The 14,169-nt window shown below is 54.1% G+C and overlaps 2 protein-coding genes across 2 annotated transcripts in view; both read right to left on the minus strand.

The window, feature by feature from the left end:
• UHMK1 (U2AF homology motif kinase 1) overlaps positions 1–10,069 on the minus strand; it is a 17,439-nt gene extending 7,370 nt beyond the window's left edge. The window contains exons 1-5 of the mRNA XM_058030254.1: positions 9,778–10,069; positions 8,554–8,846; positions 5,693–5,884; positions 4,822–4,916; positions 2,823–2,899 (exon numbers count right to left, since the gene is read on the minus strand). Coding sequence (XP_057886237.1) covers positions 2,823–2,899; positions 4,822–4,916; positions 5,693–5,884; positions 8,554–8,846; positions 9,778–10,069 — 949 coding nt within the window. The remainder of the gene's footprint in view (positions 1–2,822; positions 2,900–4,821; positions 4,917–5,692; positions 5,885–8,553; positions 8,847–9,777) is intronic.
• Positions 10,070–10,886: 817 nt separating this feature from the next.
• C9H1orf226 (chromosome 9 C1orf226 homolog) lies at positions 10,887–13,546 on the minus strand. Its single transcript, XM_058030242.1, has 2 exons — positions 13,107–13,546; positions 10,887–13,007 (listed from the first exon to the last, which is right to left on the minus strand). Exons 1-2 carry the CDS (start codon positions 13,544–13,546, stop codon positions 12,515–12,517), a joined length of 933 nt encoding a protein of 310 aa, XP_057886225.1. The 3' UTR covers positions 10,887–12,514.
• Positions 13,547–14,169: the final 623 nt, after the last annotated feature.

Here is a 14,169-nt window from a genome sequence, read left to right on the forward strand (position 1 = left end):
CAGGCCTCATATCTCCTTAGAATATCTTTTAGTTCTTCTCTGAACACCACATAAACCTCCCTCCCCTCACAATCCACTGTTTTGAAGAGCACCATACTTCAGCTGCTTAAACAACGCAATGGTGTAGAATTGGGCATGGCCACAAGGTGTGTGAGCAGTGATCCTTGAAGGACTTCACAGGAGCAGAAATAAAACCCTCTGGGTGCTGGGCATGGGGCACTTGGCTCTAGAAAACAAGCAGCTCCAGGATGGCCTGGAACAGGGCAGCACAGATGCCACCGTGGGAGAAGGCAACAGCCAAGGAGAAAAGGCTAATGACAATCACATTCTGAGGATAATCATCCCTCTAGAAACCCAAAGCCACAGGGACAGTGTCACTTCTGCAGAAAAAAAGCTTGATTTCATGTTCCTGTACACTAGTGACAGGCCATTAATGAATTTAAGATCTGGGCACCCAACTTGCAGTACTTGGAGAATGTTGATGTGTTTATTTGTTTTGGGAGCTACTGCAGCTGAACATAAGAGCAGGACCTCACAGCTCTGCCACTTTACAGTGAGAGGGGAGAGAAAAGGAAAATGGTTTCATCTCTCCAGTCTGAGCCTTCTGACCATGAGCTGTTATTTTCTAGGAAATACTTTCCCCAGCTAAGCACACAATGCCTGTGAGGAAGCTGACATCTCTGCCAGGCACAGTCAGATGTTGATCTCACAGTGCAGGAAGAGATGCAAGGCAAGCACAGAAGCTGTAAATCCCCTGCCTGTCATGGAAGAGCCCCCAGGAAAAGCTCAGAGTATTAAATTACAGAGTATTAATTAAATTACAGAGTATTAAAGGCCTTATCAGTGCAGATGATGCCCAGACAGCTCCCAGGGGCAGCCCTTTGAAGGAAGGTGCTGTCTTCACACAACCAGGCACATTCCAGCTCCTAGTGCACCTCTAGGATTATCTGCAACCAAGACACATCAGATGAACTGAAGACTGAAAGAACATTTAAGTGTGACCATGGTCTTATATGTTGCTCCCTTTATTTGCAGAATCATAGAATCGTTTAGGTTGGAAAAGACCTTTTAAATTATGAACTCCAACCTGGCATGGCCAAGCTCCCCACTAAACATGTCCCCAGATGTGCCACATCTACACATCTTTTAATGGGCATGGTGACTCCACCACTTCTGTGGGCAGCCTGTTCCAATGTTTGACAACCCTTTCCTTGAAGAAATTTTTCCTAACAAGCAATCTAAATCTCCTCCAGGACAACCTGAGGCTGTTTCTTCTTGTCCTGTCACTTGCTACCTGGGAGAAAAGACAGACACTAAAGTAAATCTGTCCTTCATTTCATGAGAGTTTTTCCAGAGAGGGAGACAAACCAGCCCCTAGAACTGAGACACCTGGTCTTCTTGTACCCAAGTGACAAATCCATTTCTGGCAATCCTCTGCCCTAGGAGGTGCTTTCTGCCCAGCTCCTCTGCAAATGACAGGTGACACCAACCACACTGACAACACAGGAAAGAACTTGATGAACTGGAAAGTCAAGACTTAGCTGTATATGACAAGGAAAGCTATTCTCAGCTGTCTTTGCTCTAAACAGAAAAGCTGTGTCCAAGTGAAAGGCAATGACAGGTCATTTTCTGACTTGCTAGGAAAGCAGCAGTAAATGCTTCTTTGTGCAGACAAGCATATGTGCAAGTCTGTCAAAGAAAAGAAGCAGCAAAGAGAACTGAGCAAAATGGGAGCTGTTATATAAACTCCAAGCACTAACCACAGAAGCACCTTCCTCAGTACAGTCAGAGCTCTGTGTGTTTAAAAGCAGCCCAGAGGGCACTGCCAACACACAATTCCCTCTGCTCCAAAGCAGTGCTGGCTGTGAGGTTCAGCCATGGAAGACAGCTCTGACTAGAACAGCTCCAGCTTCTGAGACACACGTGAAGTCTGGAAACAGGAATGAGTTTGTCACCTTTGCCTGACATACAGAAATACCAGCATCTATAAGGAACAATACTTAATAATCTTGGCTGCAAGGTGCACCAAGGAGCTTTAGAAAAGCAGGGCTAAGATTCAAGGGGAAATGCTAGCTCAGGCTGCAGCATTAATTCAGGCTTCAGAAAAGCTGGAGGCACAGCTCCTCACTGGTGCTCTGGAAGGCAGACAAGCTCTGCAGAATGCCACTCAGTTGCACCTGGACCAGAAAACAGGGAAGGACACAAGCCTGAACAGGGAGGTGTCAGCCACCTTTGCTGACTGCCTGCAACACACATGGGGAGGTCTTGAGGAAACACCACTATTTTATTAATTCAAAGGGACAGCATTAGGTGAAAGCCACAGTGACATCTGTCCATGATGTGCCACACAGGTTACTGCAGGCACCTGTGCAGGGGCAGCAGCAGATGCCACCACCAGCCCATGCCCAAGGTGCTCACATTCCTGGAGATTTCTGAACTGGGAAACAGTTGGTGTAAGAAAAGGCATCCACTCACCATAAACAGCACTGCACTCTTCAAATGCACCTCAACAGTCAGAATGTTAGGTAAATATCCTGGTTATTTCTGTGCCTCAGATGAAAGTGCTGCCAATACACTCTTGGAGACAGAGTTTAATCAGAGTCCAGCTAGGAAAAAGTGACAGCCTGTGGGGCTACAGGAGTAAGGCAGCACTGAGAGCACAGGCATCATCTGACCTCCCTCCTGTGGCACCATGGAGAGCTGGCAAGTGCCACAGAGCAGCAGCAATGAGGCCAGGCCAAAAACCAACAGGTAATTGCCCTCTGTGCTGCTTCCAGCACAAGCTGAGAAAGTCCTGAGCAGGGGCCACAGGCACAGCTTACCAAAGGGAATGCTGAAGAATGGGCTGCATAAAGCCTTCTCAGCAGAGGCTCGTTTTCCTTGGTCACAATGAAGCATGCTGAAAGAGAAGACACCTTTATGTTCATGCATGTGACATTCCTGCACTGACACATTCCCCTCAGGCTGGAAGCCAGCACAGAGGAACCCCCCATCTTTGGGGTGGTTATGGTACATGGAGGAGCAGGCTTTCCTTCCTGATGTCCCTCAGCACCAAATACTGAGAACTGCTCACTTACAAGTCCACAAGGAGCACAGCATGTTCCAGCTCCACATCCTCAGGCCATTCATCCCACATCTCAGGCATACATGCAGTCTCATGAGAGTGATCACACTCCAAGATGCTCCCACATCTTTTCTCAAATGGGGTTCAAAGCAGCTCATAATAACCCAGAGCTTGCCTGACAATATCCCTAACTTGGCCTTACCAGGGGCTCCTAATGCTATTTGTGCCAAGTTGTGTCTTCTTCCCTCTGTAGCCTCAGAGCACAGTTACAAGACAGTGAAAACAACCCCCCTGGCAGACTCCTCAGGAGAGCTGCAAAAGTGCCTTTGAATCTTGGCAGCAGTGGAGAGCAGCACTTTCTGCCCCCTCCCTCATTTTTATGATAACAATCCCCAAAAGCAGCAAAGTCTGCAGTTTTCTCCAAATACAATCTCTCAGCTGCAAGTGCAAAGCACTGAAACAGCAAATGATAACATCATGACTGACACTCTCTATGTGCTCACTCCAAATGGTGCCAAAATCTGAGGAACTGAAACATCTCTGCTAAAGCTTGCACTTGTTACCAGCACAGGGGGAGAGAAAAAGGGGAGGGGAGGAAAAAAGGGAAAGGGGAGGGGAAAAAAAGGGAAGGGGAAAGGGGAGGAAAAAAAAGGAAAGGAAAAGGGGAGGAAAAAAAAAGGAAAGGAAAAGGGGAGGAAAAAAAAGGGAAGGGGAAAGGGGAGGAAAAAAAAGGGAAGGGGAAAGGGGAGGAAAAAAAAGGAAAGGAAAAGGGGAGGAAAAAAAAGGAAAGGAAAAGGGGAGGAAAAAAAAGGAAAGGAAAAGGGGAGGAAAAAAAAGGAAAGGGGAAAGGGGAGGGAAAAAAAAGGAAAAGGGAAAGGGGAGGAAAAAAAAAGAAAGGGGAAAGGGGAGGAAAGGGAAGGGAAGGGAAGGGAAGGGAAGGGAAGGGAAGGGAAGGGAAGGGAAGGGAAGGGAAGGGAAGGGAGGGAAGGGAAGGGAAGGGAAGGAAGGGAAGGGAAGGGAAGGGAAGGGAAGGGAAGGGAAGGGAAGGAAGGGAAGGGAAGGGAAGGGAAGGAAGGAAAGGAAAGGAAAGGAAAGGAAAGGAAAGGAAAGGAAAGGAAAGGAAAGGAAAGGAAAGGAAAGGAAAGGAAAAGGAAAGGAAAGGAAAGGAAAGGAAAGGAAAGGAAAGGAAAAGGAAAGGAAAGGAAAGGAAAGGAAAGGAAAGGAAAGGAAAGGAAAGGAAAGGGAAAGGGGAAAGGGGAAAGGGGAAAGGGGAAAGGGGAAAGGGGAAAGGGGAAAGGGGAAAGGGGAAAGGGGAAAGGGGAAAGGGGAAAGGGGAAAGGGGAAAGGGGAAAGGGAAAGGGAAAGGGAAAGGGAAAGGGAAAGGGAAAGGGAAAGGGAAAGGAAAGGGAAAGGGAAAGGGAAAGGGAAAGGAAAGGGAAAGGGAAAGGGAAAGGGAAAGGAAAAGGAAAAGGAAAAGGAAAAGGAAAAGGAAAAGGAAAAGGAAAAGGAAAAGGAAAAGGAAAAGGAAAAAGGAAAAGGAAAAGGAAAAGGAAAAGGAAAAGGAAAAGGAAAAGGAAAAGGAAAAGGAAAAGGAAAAGGAAAAGGAAAAGGAAAAGGAAAAGGAAAAGGAAAAGGAAAAGGAAAAGGAAAAGGAAAAGGAAAAGGAGTCGTTAGGTGTGGGCTCAAAGTTGCTAAGAGTAAGGCTTGACTTTACAGAGCACATCCTTACAGAACAGTTATCAAATATGCTGTGGTACCTTTTGATAAGGTCTCTGAGGTGATAAGCTGGAATGGCTGAATTAACCACCCCCTCACTGGCAAATATGCGATCAATGATGGCAGAACTGTTTGTCTGGGAAGAAAAAGAAACAGTGATTAGGGAGGTAAGACCAGACTGTGCAAAGCCTGCCATATCCCATCGTTTTGCAGAGTGGATGCACAGGGCTGTGGCTCTCTGGGATTTTGTGAGAGATCCCCAATGCCCAAGCCTCACACATTAAACTAGCAGGCTCACATCAAATCAACCTTTTCCCATTGGCCAGCAAAAGCTGGAAATTTCCACATGCAAGAAACTTTTCTGTTGCAGTGGAGATTCTGATGCTGAAAGGATACTCCTTTTGGGAAGAGGAGCACAAAAAGTTATTTCACTCAGAACAGAGGACAGGCAGGTTCCAGGCTCACAATACAGAGCTTTCCTCTTGTTTTCTCAGGATACAGACTTACAAGAAGATCCCCAAATTACAGCTAACATTAAACTAAAGCCAGCAAATAATTCCTCTGCCCTCGTGCTGCTGAACTAGCTGACAGTCATCAGGCATTGGTTTTGTTCTTCCTCCTATGCCACAACTACAGCCAGCACAGCTTGCCTACCAAATCTGGGCAAGACCCAGGCTCCAAACAGAGACTCCTGGAACACCCCTATTTCATAACCTGAACACAAGCAGCATTCAGACAAGCCAGTCCCACGGGGCAGGTGGGTCTTTAAGGCTCAGGAATCTTAATTCTCAAGACAATAGGATTAGATAAACATCCTGGAAACACTACCTAGTTGCCAGGTGCTACCTCACAAATCCAGATTATGAACAAGAGGCAGAAGGATTCATTTGGGGCAAGCAAGAAGTGTCTCACCTTCCATTCCTGAGATTGGACTGTATGTTTCAGTTTCATTCCTGAGAACATTTCCAGTAAAACGATTCCCAGGCTCCACAGATCCACAGCAGAGGTACACTCTGTCTCACTCTGGAGCCCTGCCTGTGCCAGGCAGTTCTGCAGCTCTGCCTCTGGAGCCCGATACCCGTCTGTTTGAATGTATTTCACATCCTACAGGAGACAAAACACAGGGGAAAAGTTGATTTTCCACACTCAGGTTCTCCACTCTATCCTTAAATCAGTTCTGCTATCCTTCCAAAGGGGTCTCCAAAACACTATTGCTAAATTGACAGAAAGCACTGTAGAGCCAGTTGTGCAAGGCAGGCAGTTCAGCTCCCCATACTGCTGTGCTGAGGGAGAAGCAGGACTGTCTGGAAGAAAAACCTCTCCCAGCAAAGCAGCACTAACATGTGGTCAGTGCTGGGACACACAGCACTGCTGGGAGGAAGGGGCTGGGTGTCCCTGTGGACTGGCCCTTTAACCTCTCCTACATGCAGATGATGCTAGAAATTTTGGAGTAAGGGTTGAACACCCACAATGTGCTCCCACATGGGCTGCCTGAGAGCACACACAGCCCTGTCTGAGCAGGGAGCACCAGCAGCTGCTGCCACTGCTCAAGGGCTGATGTTCTCTGGAAGCAAGCAGCTGGAATGCTCAGAGAAGGAGATCATCAATGGCACTTCCCACACCCCTCTTCCCTCTGCCCTTGAAGCCTCAGGTGCTGCACAACCAGCACCTGCCCAGCTGCTGTGGCTGGCACAGTGAGAGGAAATGCCCACACTGGAGCTGCCTGCTCCAAGGAAATGAGGGAATTATGGAATCACAGAGGTGCTGGCTGAGGGGCTGCTCTGAAGGCTCCATCCAGTGTCCTGCTAACAGGCAGTACCTGCTCAGTCAGCTGTGGCTTTGCCCAGCCAAGTCTTCTGTGTGTCCAAAGACAAACTGCTGGGTCTTTTCAACATGTGGGGGCTCATTTTAGACACACTGATGCAACACAAGGAATGACAGAAGAACATGCAAGCCTACTTCCTCCTGGATAAGGCATAGGATTAGGAATTCCTACCATGGGAATATATTCAGACCAAGATTATGTGGTTCTCTGACTGAAAGTTTACAGAAGACATCTTCCAGCAACAGAGCTCAAAAGTGCTTTATGAACTTAAAAATGATACACAAATTGCTCATCCTTGTCCCTCCTCCTATCAGTAGGGAGCAGAACCTCCAGCATGGCAATAGCAGCAACTTGGCAGGCCCCCAAACAACATTTAGAGATAGAGAAAACACTGTGATCAATGGCACCAGCAAAAAGACAGAGGGAATTTCACCCCTACCACCTAAAGCATTTTGAGAGCTCTAAGAGGTTGGAACTTTGCTCTGTGTACAACCATTCCCTGTTAAACACCAATGGCAGGAAATTTTGTGTAAGGATAAGCTTGGCATAAATAAAAGCATGGTCTTTGACTCAGATAAGGAAATACTGCATGCAGGCTGTGGCCCAAGGCAGGGGTGGGGACAGGACTCTGGTACCTGGTGCACATTCAAAGCAAGGTCAGAAGGTTCACACATACAACCAGCATGGTTTTGAGAAAGGGCAAAAGGAAACTCAGCCCAAAGAAAGCAGACTGGAAGAAACCAAGGAAGCAAATAAAACCCCCCATCAACTATTATGAGGCAACTCACACAGCAAGCAGCAAAACATAGACCTGAATTAAATAAAAATACCTGCATTAGACACAGGACACCAGGAGTGTGTATTTTGCTGACAGACAGCAACAGATTACCACCAGAAACTCAGCCAAGAATGTGGGACAACTGAAGACAACACGGGGGAGTTAAGAAGTCCAAACATTAAAAACAACTCCTGTACCAAAGAATTCAGAGATAGGTCACCCACACAACCCCCTGATATTCACAATCAGTGGGCTGTGCTGTCAACACCAGGTAAACCAGTAAAAAAGTATATCAATTTAAAACTGCTAAGTGGGTGAAGTGCATGGAATAGGGACAAACCAGGACACTGTAGGAAGGCACAGAAAAATTTGCCATCTATCACCCAGTGATTAAAGGCTAGTGTGCTGCAAGGTTACCTGATGGAAAAGCTTTACTGAGACTCCTCACAGGCTGCTACTGAGAGAGGGAGGAGTGAAAGGAAGATCTATCAAGCCAACAGCAGAATATCCTGAGGCTCTTTGCTTCCATCAGAAGCCATGGAAGAGAGGAAAATGGGCAAGGACAAACAACTCAGTAGCACCAAAACAAAAGTGACAGCAAGGAGATGGAGAAGGAGATCAGCAAACGGGACAAAGAGTACAACAGACACTGCCCACCCAGGACCAGACCATGGACTTTTGATTCGTGTGGGAAAGAAACATCCAGACTTCCTGAGGAAGGGAGGCTGCTCAAGATAGGGTGAAAGTAAAGGCAGGCACAAGGACACTGCCAGAGATAACACACTTGGCCAGGGAGGCTGATGGCAAAGCCTGGATTACTACAACACATGGTAAGGGATGATAAAAGGGAATTCTACATTTCTGGGTGCTCCCACTCGTCTGACCACATAAAAACTAGCAAACCTTCCAGGAAGCTGAGACACCACTTTTCTCAGTGCATCACTAACATTGGAATTTGTAGCACAAAGGCTAAGACATCAACAGAAACCAGAGACATGCAAGCAGAATGGAAACACAGCTTCAGTCTCTGGGGCAGACATAACTTCAGCCTTTCCAGTTAACCCTCAGCACCAGCTCAGCTCCTCCTCTGATCAGGTCACTTGGAAAACACCACAGAGCCACACAACTCAACACAGAGCCACCTTGCCTCAAGAGTAGCACATTCCAAACCTGATTCCCCTCTTTGAAGCTAAGTCCAAAGTCAATGAGCTTAAAGCACTCCTCCTCTGCACTCCACAGGATGTTGCGCGGCTTGAGGTCTGCGTGCACGTAGCCTTTGTGGTGCAGGAAAGCCAGGGCTTCCAGGACATCTCGGGCACAGTGCTGGATCATCCACATGGAGCAGCCCTGGTTGCTGGAGTGCAGCAGCAGCTCGGACACGCTGATGTCCAGCAGCTCCAGGAGCAGACAGCGGGACGGGCCGTTGGCAGAGTAGTGGTTGGTGAACACGCCGTAGAGCGTCACTACAACGAGACACGGGGACGGGCGTGGGTAAGGACAGCAGCCAGCACCTGCCACTGCTCCTCACAACAGCAGCTCGGATGGTTTGTAACGGGTGATGCTCAGAGAGATGGAGAACCAGGGAGGAAGAAGCAAGGGAAAAGCATTTCACCCCTCCGAGCTTCAGAGGACAGGCTGGTCCCACAACACTGCTACAGTGACAGGGCTGAGCGCTCCTGTTCAGAAGGACAGTCTCTGGGACATGGCTGAGCACATCCCAGTGGCAAACTGGACACTGTGCCACTGTCACTCTCACCCAGTGACAGAAAAACTTCGCAGAGTGGGAACCCATGTGCTGTCTGTGTGTCCAGGCATTAAAAAGCATTTCATGCCAACAAAAAATATCAGTGGTGGGTGAACTTTGGCACTTCCAGCAATCACCTCTGACACACAGCTTCCTCCCTTCCCCGGCCCATTCCCACCCAGCAAGGCAGCCCTGGAGCTGTAGCACAGTGGGAACACACCGTCCCGCAGGGATCCCAGTCCTTGCTGGGGCTCTGGCACCCTGCCCAAAGGAGGGCTCCAGGGTGCCCCGCCTGCAGGGACCCCTCTGCCCATCTCTCCTGCCCACCCTGGAGATGTCACTGCAGAGCCCCCAGCCGGGGAAGGGGTGGGGTACCCAGGAGCACTCACTGCAGGGAAGCTGCTTTGGGGTGTCCAGGCGAGGGGCCCTGGAATCTGCCCACCCAGGGTGCCAATCCGAGGGGCACACTGGCCTGGGGATGCGTCTGGGGGCATCCTGTATTCCCAAAGCAGTCGGGAGCTCCCTCCCCTGGCTGCGAGGGCGGTCTGGAGACACCAGTCCGGCAGGGGGAGCCTGCCCGGGGGGTGCTCTAGGGACAGAGGTGCCCGAGCAGGGTGGATCGGGGGGCAGGGGTGCGGGGGTGCCGTTACCGATGTTGCGGTGCCCGCGGAGCTGCTCGAGCGCGGCGCGCTCCTTGCGGAACCCGTACTCGGCGCAGTCGGCGGCGGGCGGGCGGGCGCCGGGGCGGCGAGCGGGCCCGGGCCGTGGCCCCGGGGGCGGCACGAACTCCTTGACGGCGCCGGGGGGGGCCCGGGGATCCCCGCAGCAGCGCACCCGGTACACCGAGGCCGAGGAGCCGCTGCCCAGCGGCGCCTGCACCTCCCACAGCCGGCCCAGCGCCTCCAGCAGCGGCGGCGCCGCGCCCCACGCGCACCCCGACATGGCGCTGTCCCGCCTCACATCGCCGTCCCGCCGCTGCCCCGCCGCTGCCCCGGCACCGGCCCCGGCCCCAGCCCCGGCCGCCGCCGCGCTCCGGCCGCCATGACACCGGAAACGGGGCGGCACGGCGGCGGCACCGCCCTCGGCGGGGCGGGGCCCTCGGCCCGGGAGCCAGCGGCTCCCCCGGCAGCCGGGCCCGGTGCCCTCTGCCCCGGTACGGGCGGAGTCCAGCGCCCTCAGCACTCGCGGGGGTCACCGCCCTCAGCCCAGACACCAACCAGGGCTTCCGCTGGGGTCCCGTCTCCCCAGTGCCCCGAGGTCCGGTCCCCTCAGCCCGGGCTCCGGTACCCTTAACAGCCTCGGAGTTCCGTCCCCTCAGCCCGGGCTCCGGTACCCTCAACAGCCTCGGAGTTCCGTCCCCTCAGCCCGGGCTCCGGTACCCTCAACAGCCTCAGAGGTCCGTCCCCTCAGCCCGGGCTCCGGTACCCTCAACAGCCTCGGAGTTCAGTCCCCTCAGCCCGGGCTCCGGTACCCTCAACAGCCTCAGAGGTCCGTCCCCTCAGCTCGGGCTCCAGTACCCTCAACAGCCTCAGAGTTCCGTCCCCTCGGCCCAGGCACCGGCGGGCTCCCATTACCGCAGCACCCCGGGATCCGGTCCCCTGTGCCCGAGCCCAGCCATCACCCGGTGGTGCCAAGCGCAGCAAGGCAGCCACGTTCTCCACCCCAGTTTGGCACCACCAAACACCCCCTGGCTCCCCACCAGGATGGCGCCAGGGTCGTGCAGGGTGTCCTCTCCCATCAAGGGAATGCCACACATCAGTAGGTACAAAAACCAAAAAAATTTATTGTGCAATCTGCATCTCTTGTCTCAAACCACACACACGCACCCTGACAACATAAATAGAGGGACTGGACTCTAACCGGCTGTGAGTGACAACCCTCAAGGGGAAGGTTCCCTTGGGATCACAGCGATTGAAGATAGTGGTTCTTCAGACAGGGCCTGCAAGTCCTGGTTTCCATCAACACCAACACCGCAGTGCAGACCTGGCAGCACACACACACCCCTGGAGCTGAGGGTGCAGGTGGCCATGCACAGCGTGATCACATTGTCAGGGTGTGTGACACCTCAGCACTGAACATGGGCTCTGTGCAACTCTGCGTCCCTTCACTCTTGAGCAGGGCTTTCCCAGAGCACAGAGCTGCAGGGCCCCAGTGCCACTGTGGCATCCCCACACCAACAACAAGGACATGGGGGGCTGCTCCCAGGGCGAGGGGATCCCTGCTCACAGCTTCCTTCCTCCAGCGGGATAGCATGGCTTTGGGTGGTGGAAGACATTTCTTCAGCCCAACCATCCTGTATGGCCCAGAAGGAGCTGTGAGCAGCCTCACCCATGAGCTCCTGGGTTCCTCCAACCCAGCCTGGGGCTTTGGAGCTTTTCCTCTGAAAACCACCTTTGCGGTGAGGATGTACATAAAAGCTCTAAGCAAAAAGTTCCATCTCAGAGCTGCTGCCTTGCGTTGACAGAGATGTCCCCAGGCTGGCTAACTTCTCCTGTAATCCATGGCAAAACACTCATGCAGCAGTTTCAGAGGACCACGTGGCTTTGTGTGTCCCAGTCTTGCAGAGAGCACCGTCCCAGGAAATAAAGGGGAGCAGTGACTCCCCTTTATGGAGAGGGCTGCCTGCCTGGACAGCTCTGTCCATGGTGGCTGGGATGAGACCAGGAAACAAGCAGGAGCTGGAAGGGAGTCTCACAGAGAGCTCAGCTCCCTGCCAGAGCCCACTGGCCAGCAATTGTGCATCCTGCCAGAGCCCAGTGCATCTGGGGCCCCAGTGCAAGGAGATGGCACTCAGCAGAGTAACACCACGAGGTCAGCACCTGGAGAAGGCTCTGGACACATCTGCTGTCCTGGCTCCTGGCACCAGGGCTGGGTGAGCCTGCTGGTACCCAGGACGGGGCATCTCAGCAAGCACATGGTGTGAGCTGGGAAATCCTCTGGACCAAGGCAGCCAGTGCAGACACGGGGAAGTGTGTAGTGCATGTGGGATTCTCACAGGATGCTCGCTCCAGCAGAGCCAATGGGGTTTGGGGCAGGCTGGCACTTCTACCCCCACGCACCCCCTTGGTTCCCAGTTCAGCAAGGCTCCTGGCTGCAGACAGGGTGGCAGTGGCACTGTGGCAGGACAGGAGCTTGGCATGACTAGGGTGAATAGGGGGCCAGAATGGGGCTGCAGAAACCATGGCAGGACAGGCTGTGCCCCTCCTGGGAATCTGGGGAGAAGCAGGTTTTCATGGCTCCCCAGAGCCCACACTGGGCAGCAAATGGCTCGTTCCACTCCAGGACTTCCCCCTTTCCAAAATAATCACCCCAAAAAAGGCAAGTGGCAGTGAGAGACAAGTCTGGGAGAGCCAGCCCCCATGGCACCCCTGTCACAGCCACCCACTGCTACTCAAAGGACAGTAGGTCAGGATGGGCCCCCTCCACCTCCCAGCCAGAGGCACGTGGTTCTGGACGCCCCGTGCTCGCTGCTGGCTCGTGCTCCAGCCCCTGTCTCCGTGAGGGCTTCTCTGTGCTGGCTGACATCTCAGTGGCCCTCTCACCCACTTGCCACTGGCTCTCCTGGCTGCCCTTATGGATGAGGTCGGGCACGGGTAGGGCACTGGTAGGCTGGTCCCCGCTGGGCTCTAGGGCACCTGTCACACCGAGGACACCAGGGCATGCTGGAGGAGACAGGTCCCCCATCCCCGGCTGCTCCTCTGTGGGCTCAGGGTGAGCCGGGGGCGGTTCAGGAGGCTCCTCGGTGCCACCCCTGGCGCCGGTCCCCTCCGGCTGCGGAGCAATGAGCATGTCCTGGGGGGTCTTCAGGGCGCGCGGCGTCCGCTTCTTGGTGATGGGGGGCGGGGGCTCCAGCCGGGGAAAGGCCTCCAGTGCCACAGCCCTGCAAGCACAGAGGGACAGCTGCATACAGCCCCACTCTGAGCCCCTCCAGCCCGTGCCCGTGGCGCCGGCACGGGGCGCTCGCTGCGGGGACACTCACCCGTGCTCGGCGGGCGGCTGTGCCGTGGCCAGCACGGCGCCCGCGCTGGCGTTCACCTCCGTGGCTCCCACGGCGGGCAGGCCGGCCGGCTCCCGGCGCCGCAGCAGGTCGTTCACCTTGGCGCCCACGGCCTTGCCCAGGTTGCGCAGGTGCTGGCTGCCGGCGGGCCGGCAGGGCTGGGGCGCGGCGCCCACCGCGGCAGGGACGTGCTGTGCCCGCGGCGCGGGTGCCGTGCCGGCGCTGGCGTTCTCAAACATGCTCTGGTCCACTGGAGGGGGCAAGGGAACAGAGAGGATGTGAGTCAGGCTGCAGGGGGATCCCAGCAGGGCCGGCCCAGCAGCACTGTGGGAACGCAGCTTTGGGGACGGGGAGGATGTGCCGACAGCCCTGCAGAGGCTGTGGGCAGCCAGGCGATGCCAGGGCTGCATGGGGCGGTGCATGCACAGGGGACCAGTGTGGGGCAAGAGAGGGTAGGAGTGAGCCCAGGGCCCCACGCTGGCACTGCCAACACAGAGAGCTTCTCTTACCTGACACCAAGCGACTTGGGAAGCAGGTTGTGGAAAAAGAGAGAGCGAGAAAGCATTTACCAGGGGAATGGCAAGGGCCGAGGCCTGTCCCTTGCACACTGCCAGCTGAGGCGTGCTGCCAACCCCCTGCTCAGGTATGTCACGCTACCTGAAGAGATGGGACTCACACAGGGGTGAGTCCCTTGCCAGCCACACCCTGGTGAAGTCACAGCACCTCCTCTTGGGACACCCATGGCATGGGCTCTGCACTGCCCACCCCACCATGGCTCCCTCAGCTCAGCCCAGGCTGGGTCTCTGTGGTGGGTTGCAGCAGGTGCTTGCAGAGGAAAGGGCTCTGCAATCAAACCCCACCTCTGAGCTACACTGGATTCCTCCACCATGTCTTCCCAGCAAGAGTCCCTGAAGCTGTGGGGGCTGCCCCCAGGAGTGCCAGCTCAAACCCCCATGGCTGCCTCCATGTCAGAGTGGGTCTGTGTGATGGCCCCAGGTAGTTCCTGGGTGAGCCTGGTGCTGTTCTGGGGCCTCGCTGCCCATCA

Source organism: Melospiza georgiana, chromosome 9 (assembly GCF_028018845.1).
Source record: "Melospiza georgiana isolate bMelGeo1 chromosome 9, bMelGeo1.pri, whole genome shotgun sequence".
In the NCBI taxonomy this organism is placed as follows: domain Eukaryota; kingdom Metazoa; phylum Chordata; class Aves; order Passeriformes; family Passerellidae; genus Melospiza; species Melospiza georgiana.

Coding starts and splice junctions, on each gene's coding strand:
- C9H1orf226 (XM_058030242.1), bottom strand. CDS start 13,546: ATGCACCGCCCCATGCAGCCCTGGCATCGCCTGGCTGCCCACAGCCTC. Junction 13,008..13,106: donor CAGCCGCCCGCCGAGCACGG/GTGAGTGTCCCC, acceptor CTGTGCTTGCAG/GGCTGTGGCACTGGAGGCCT.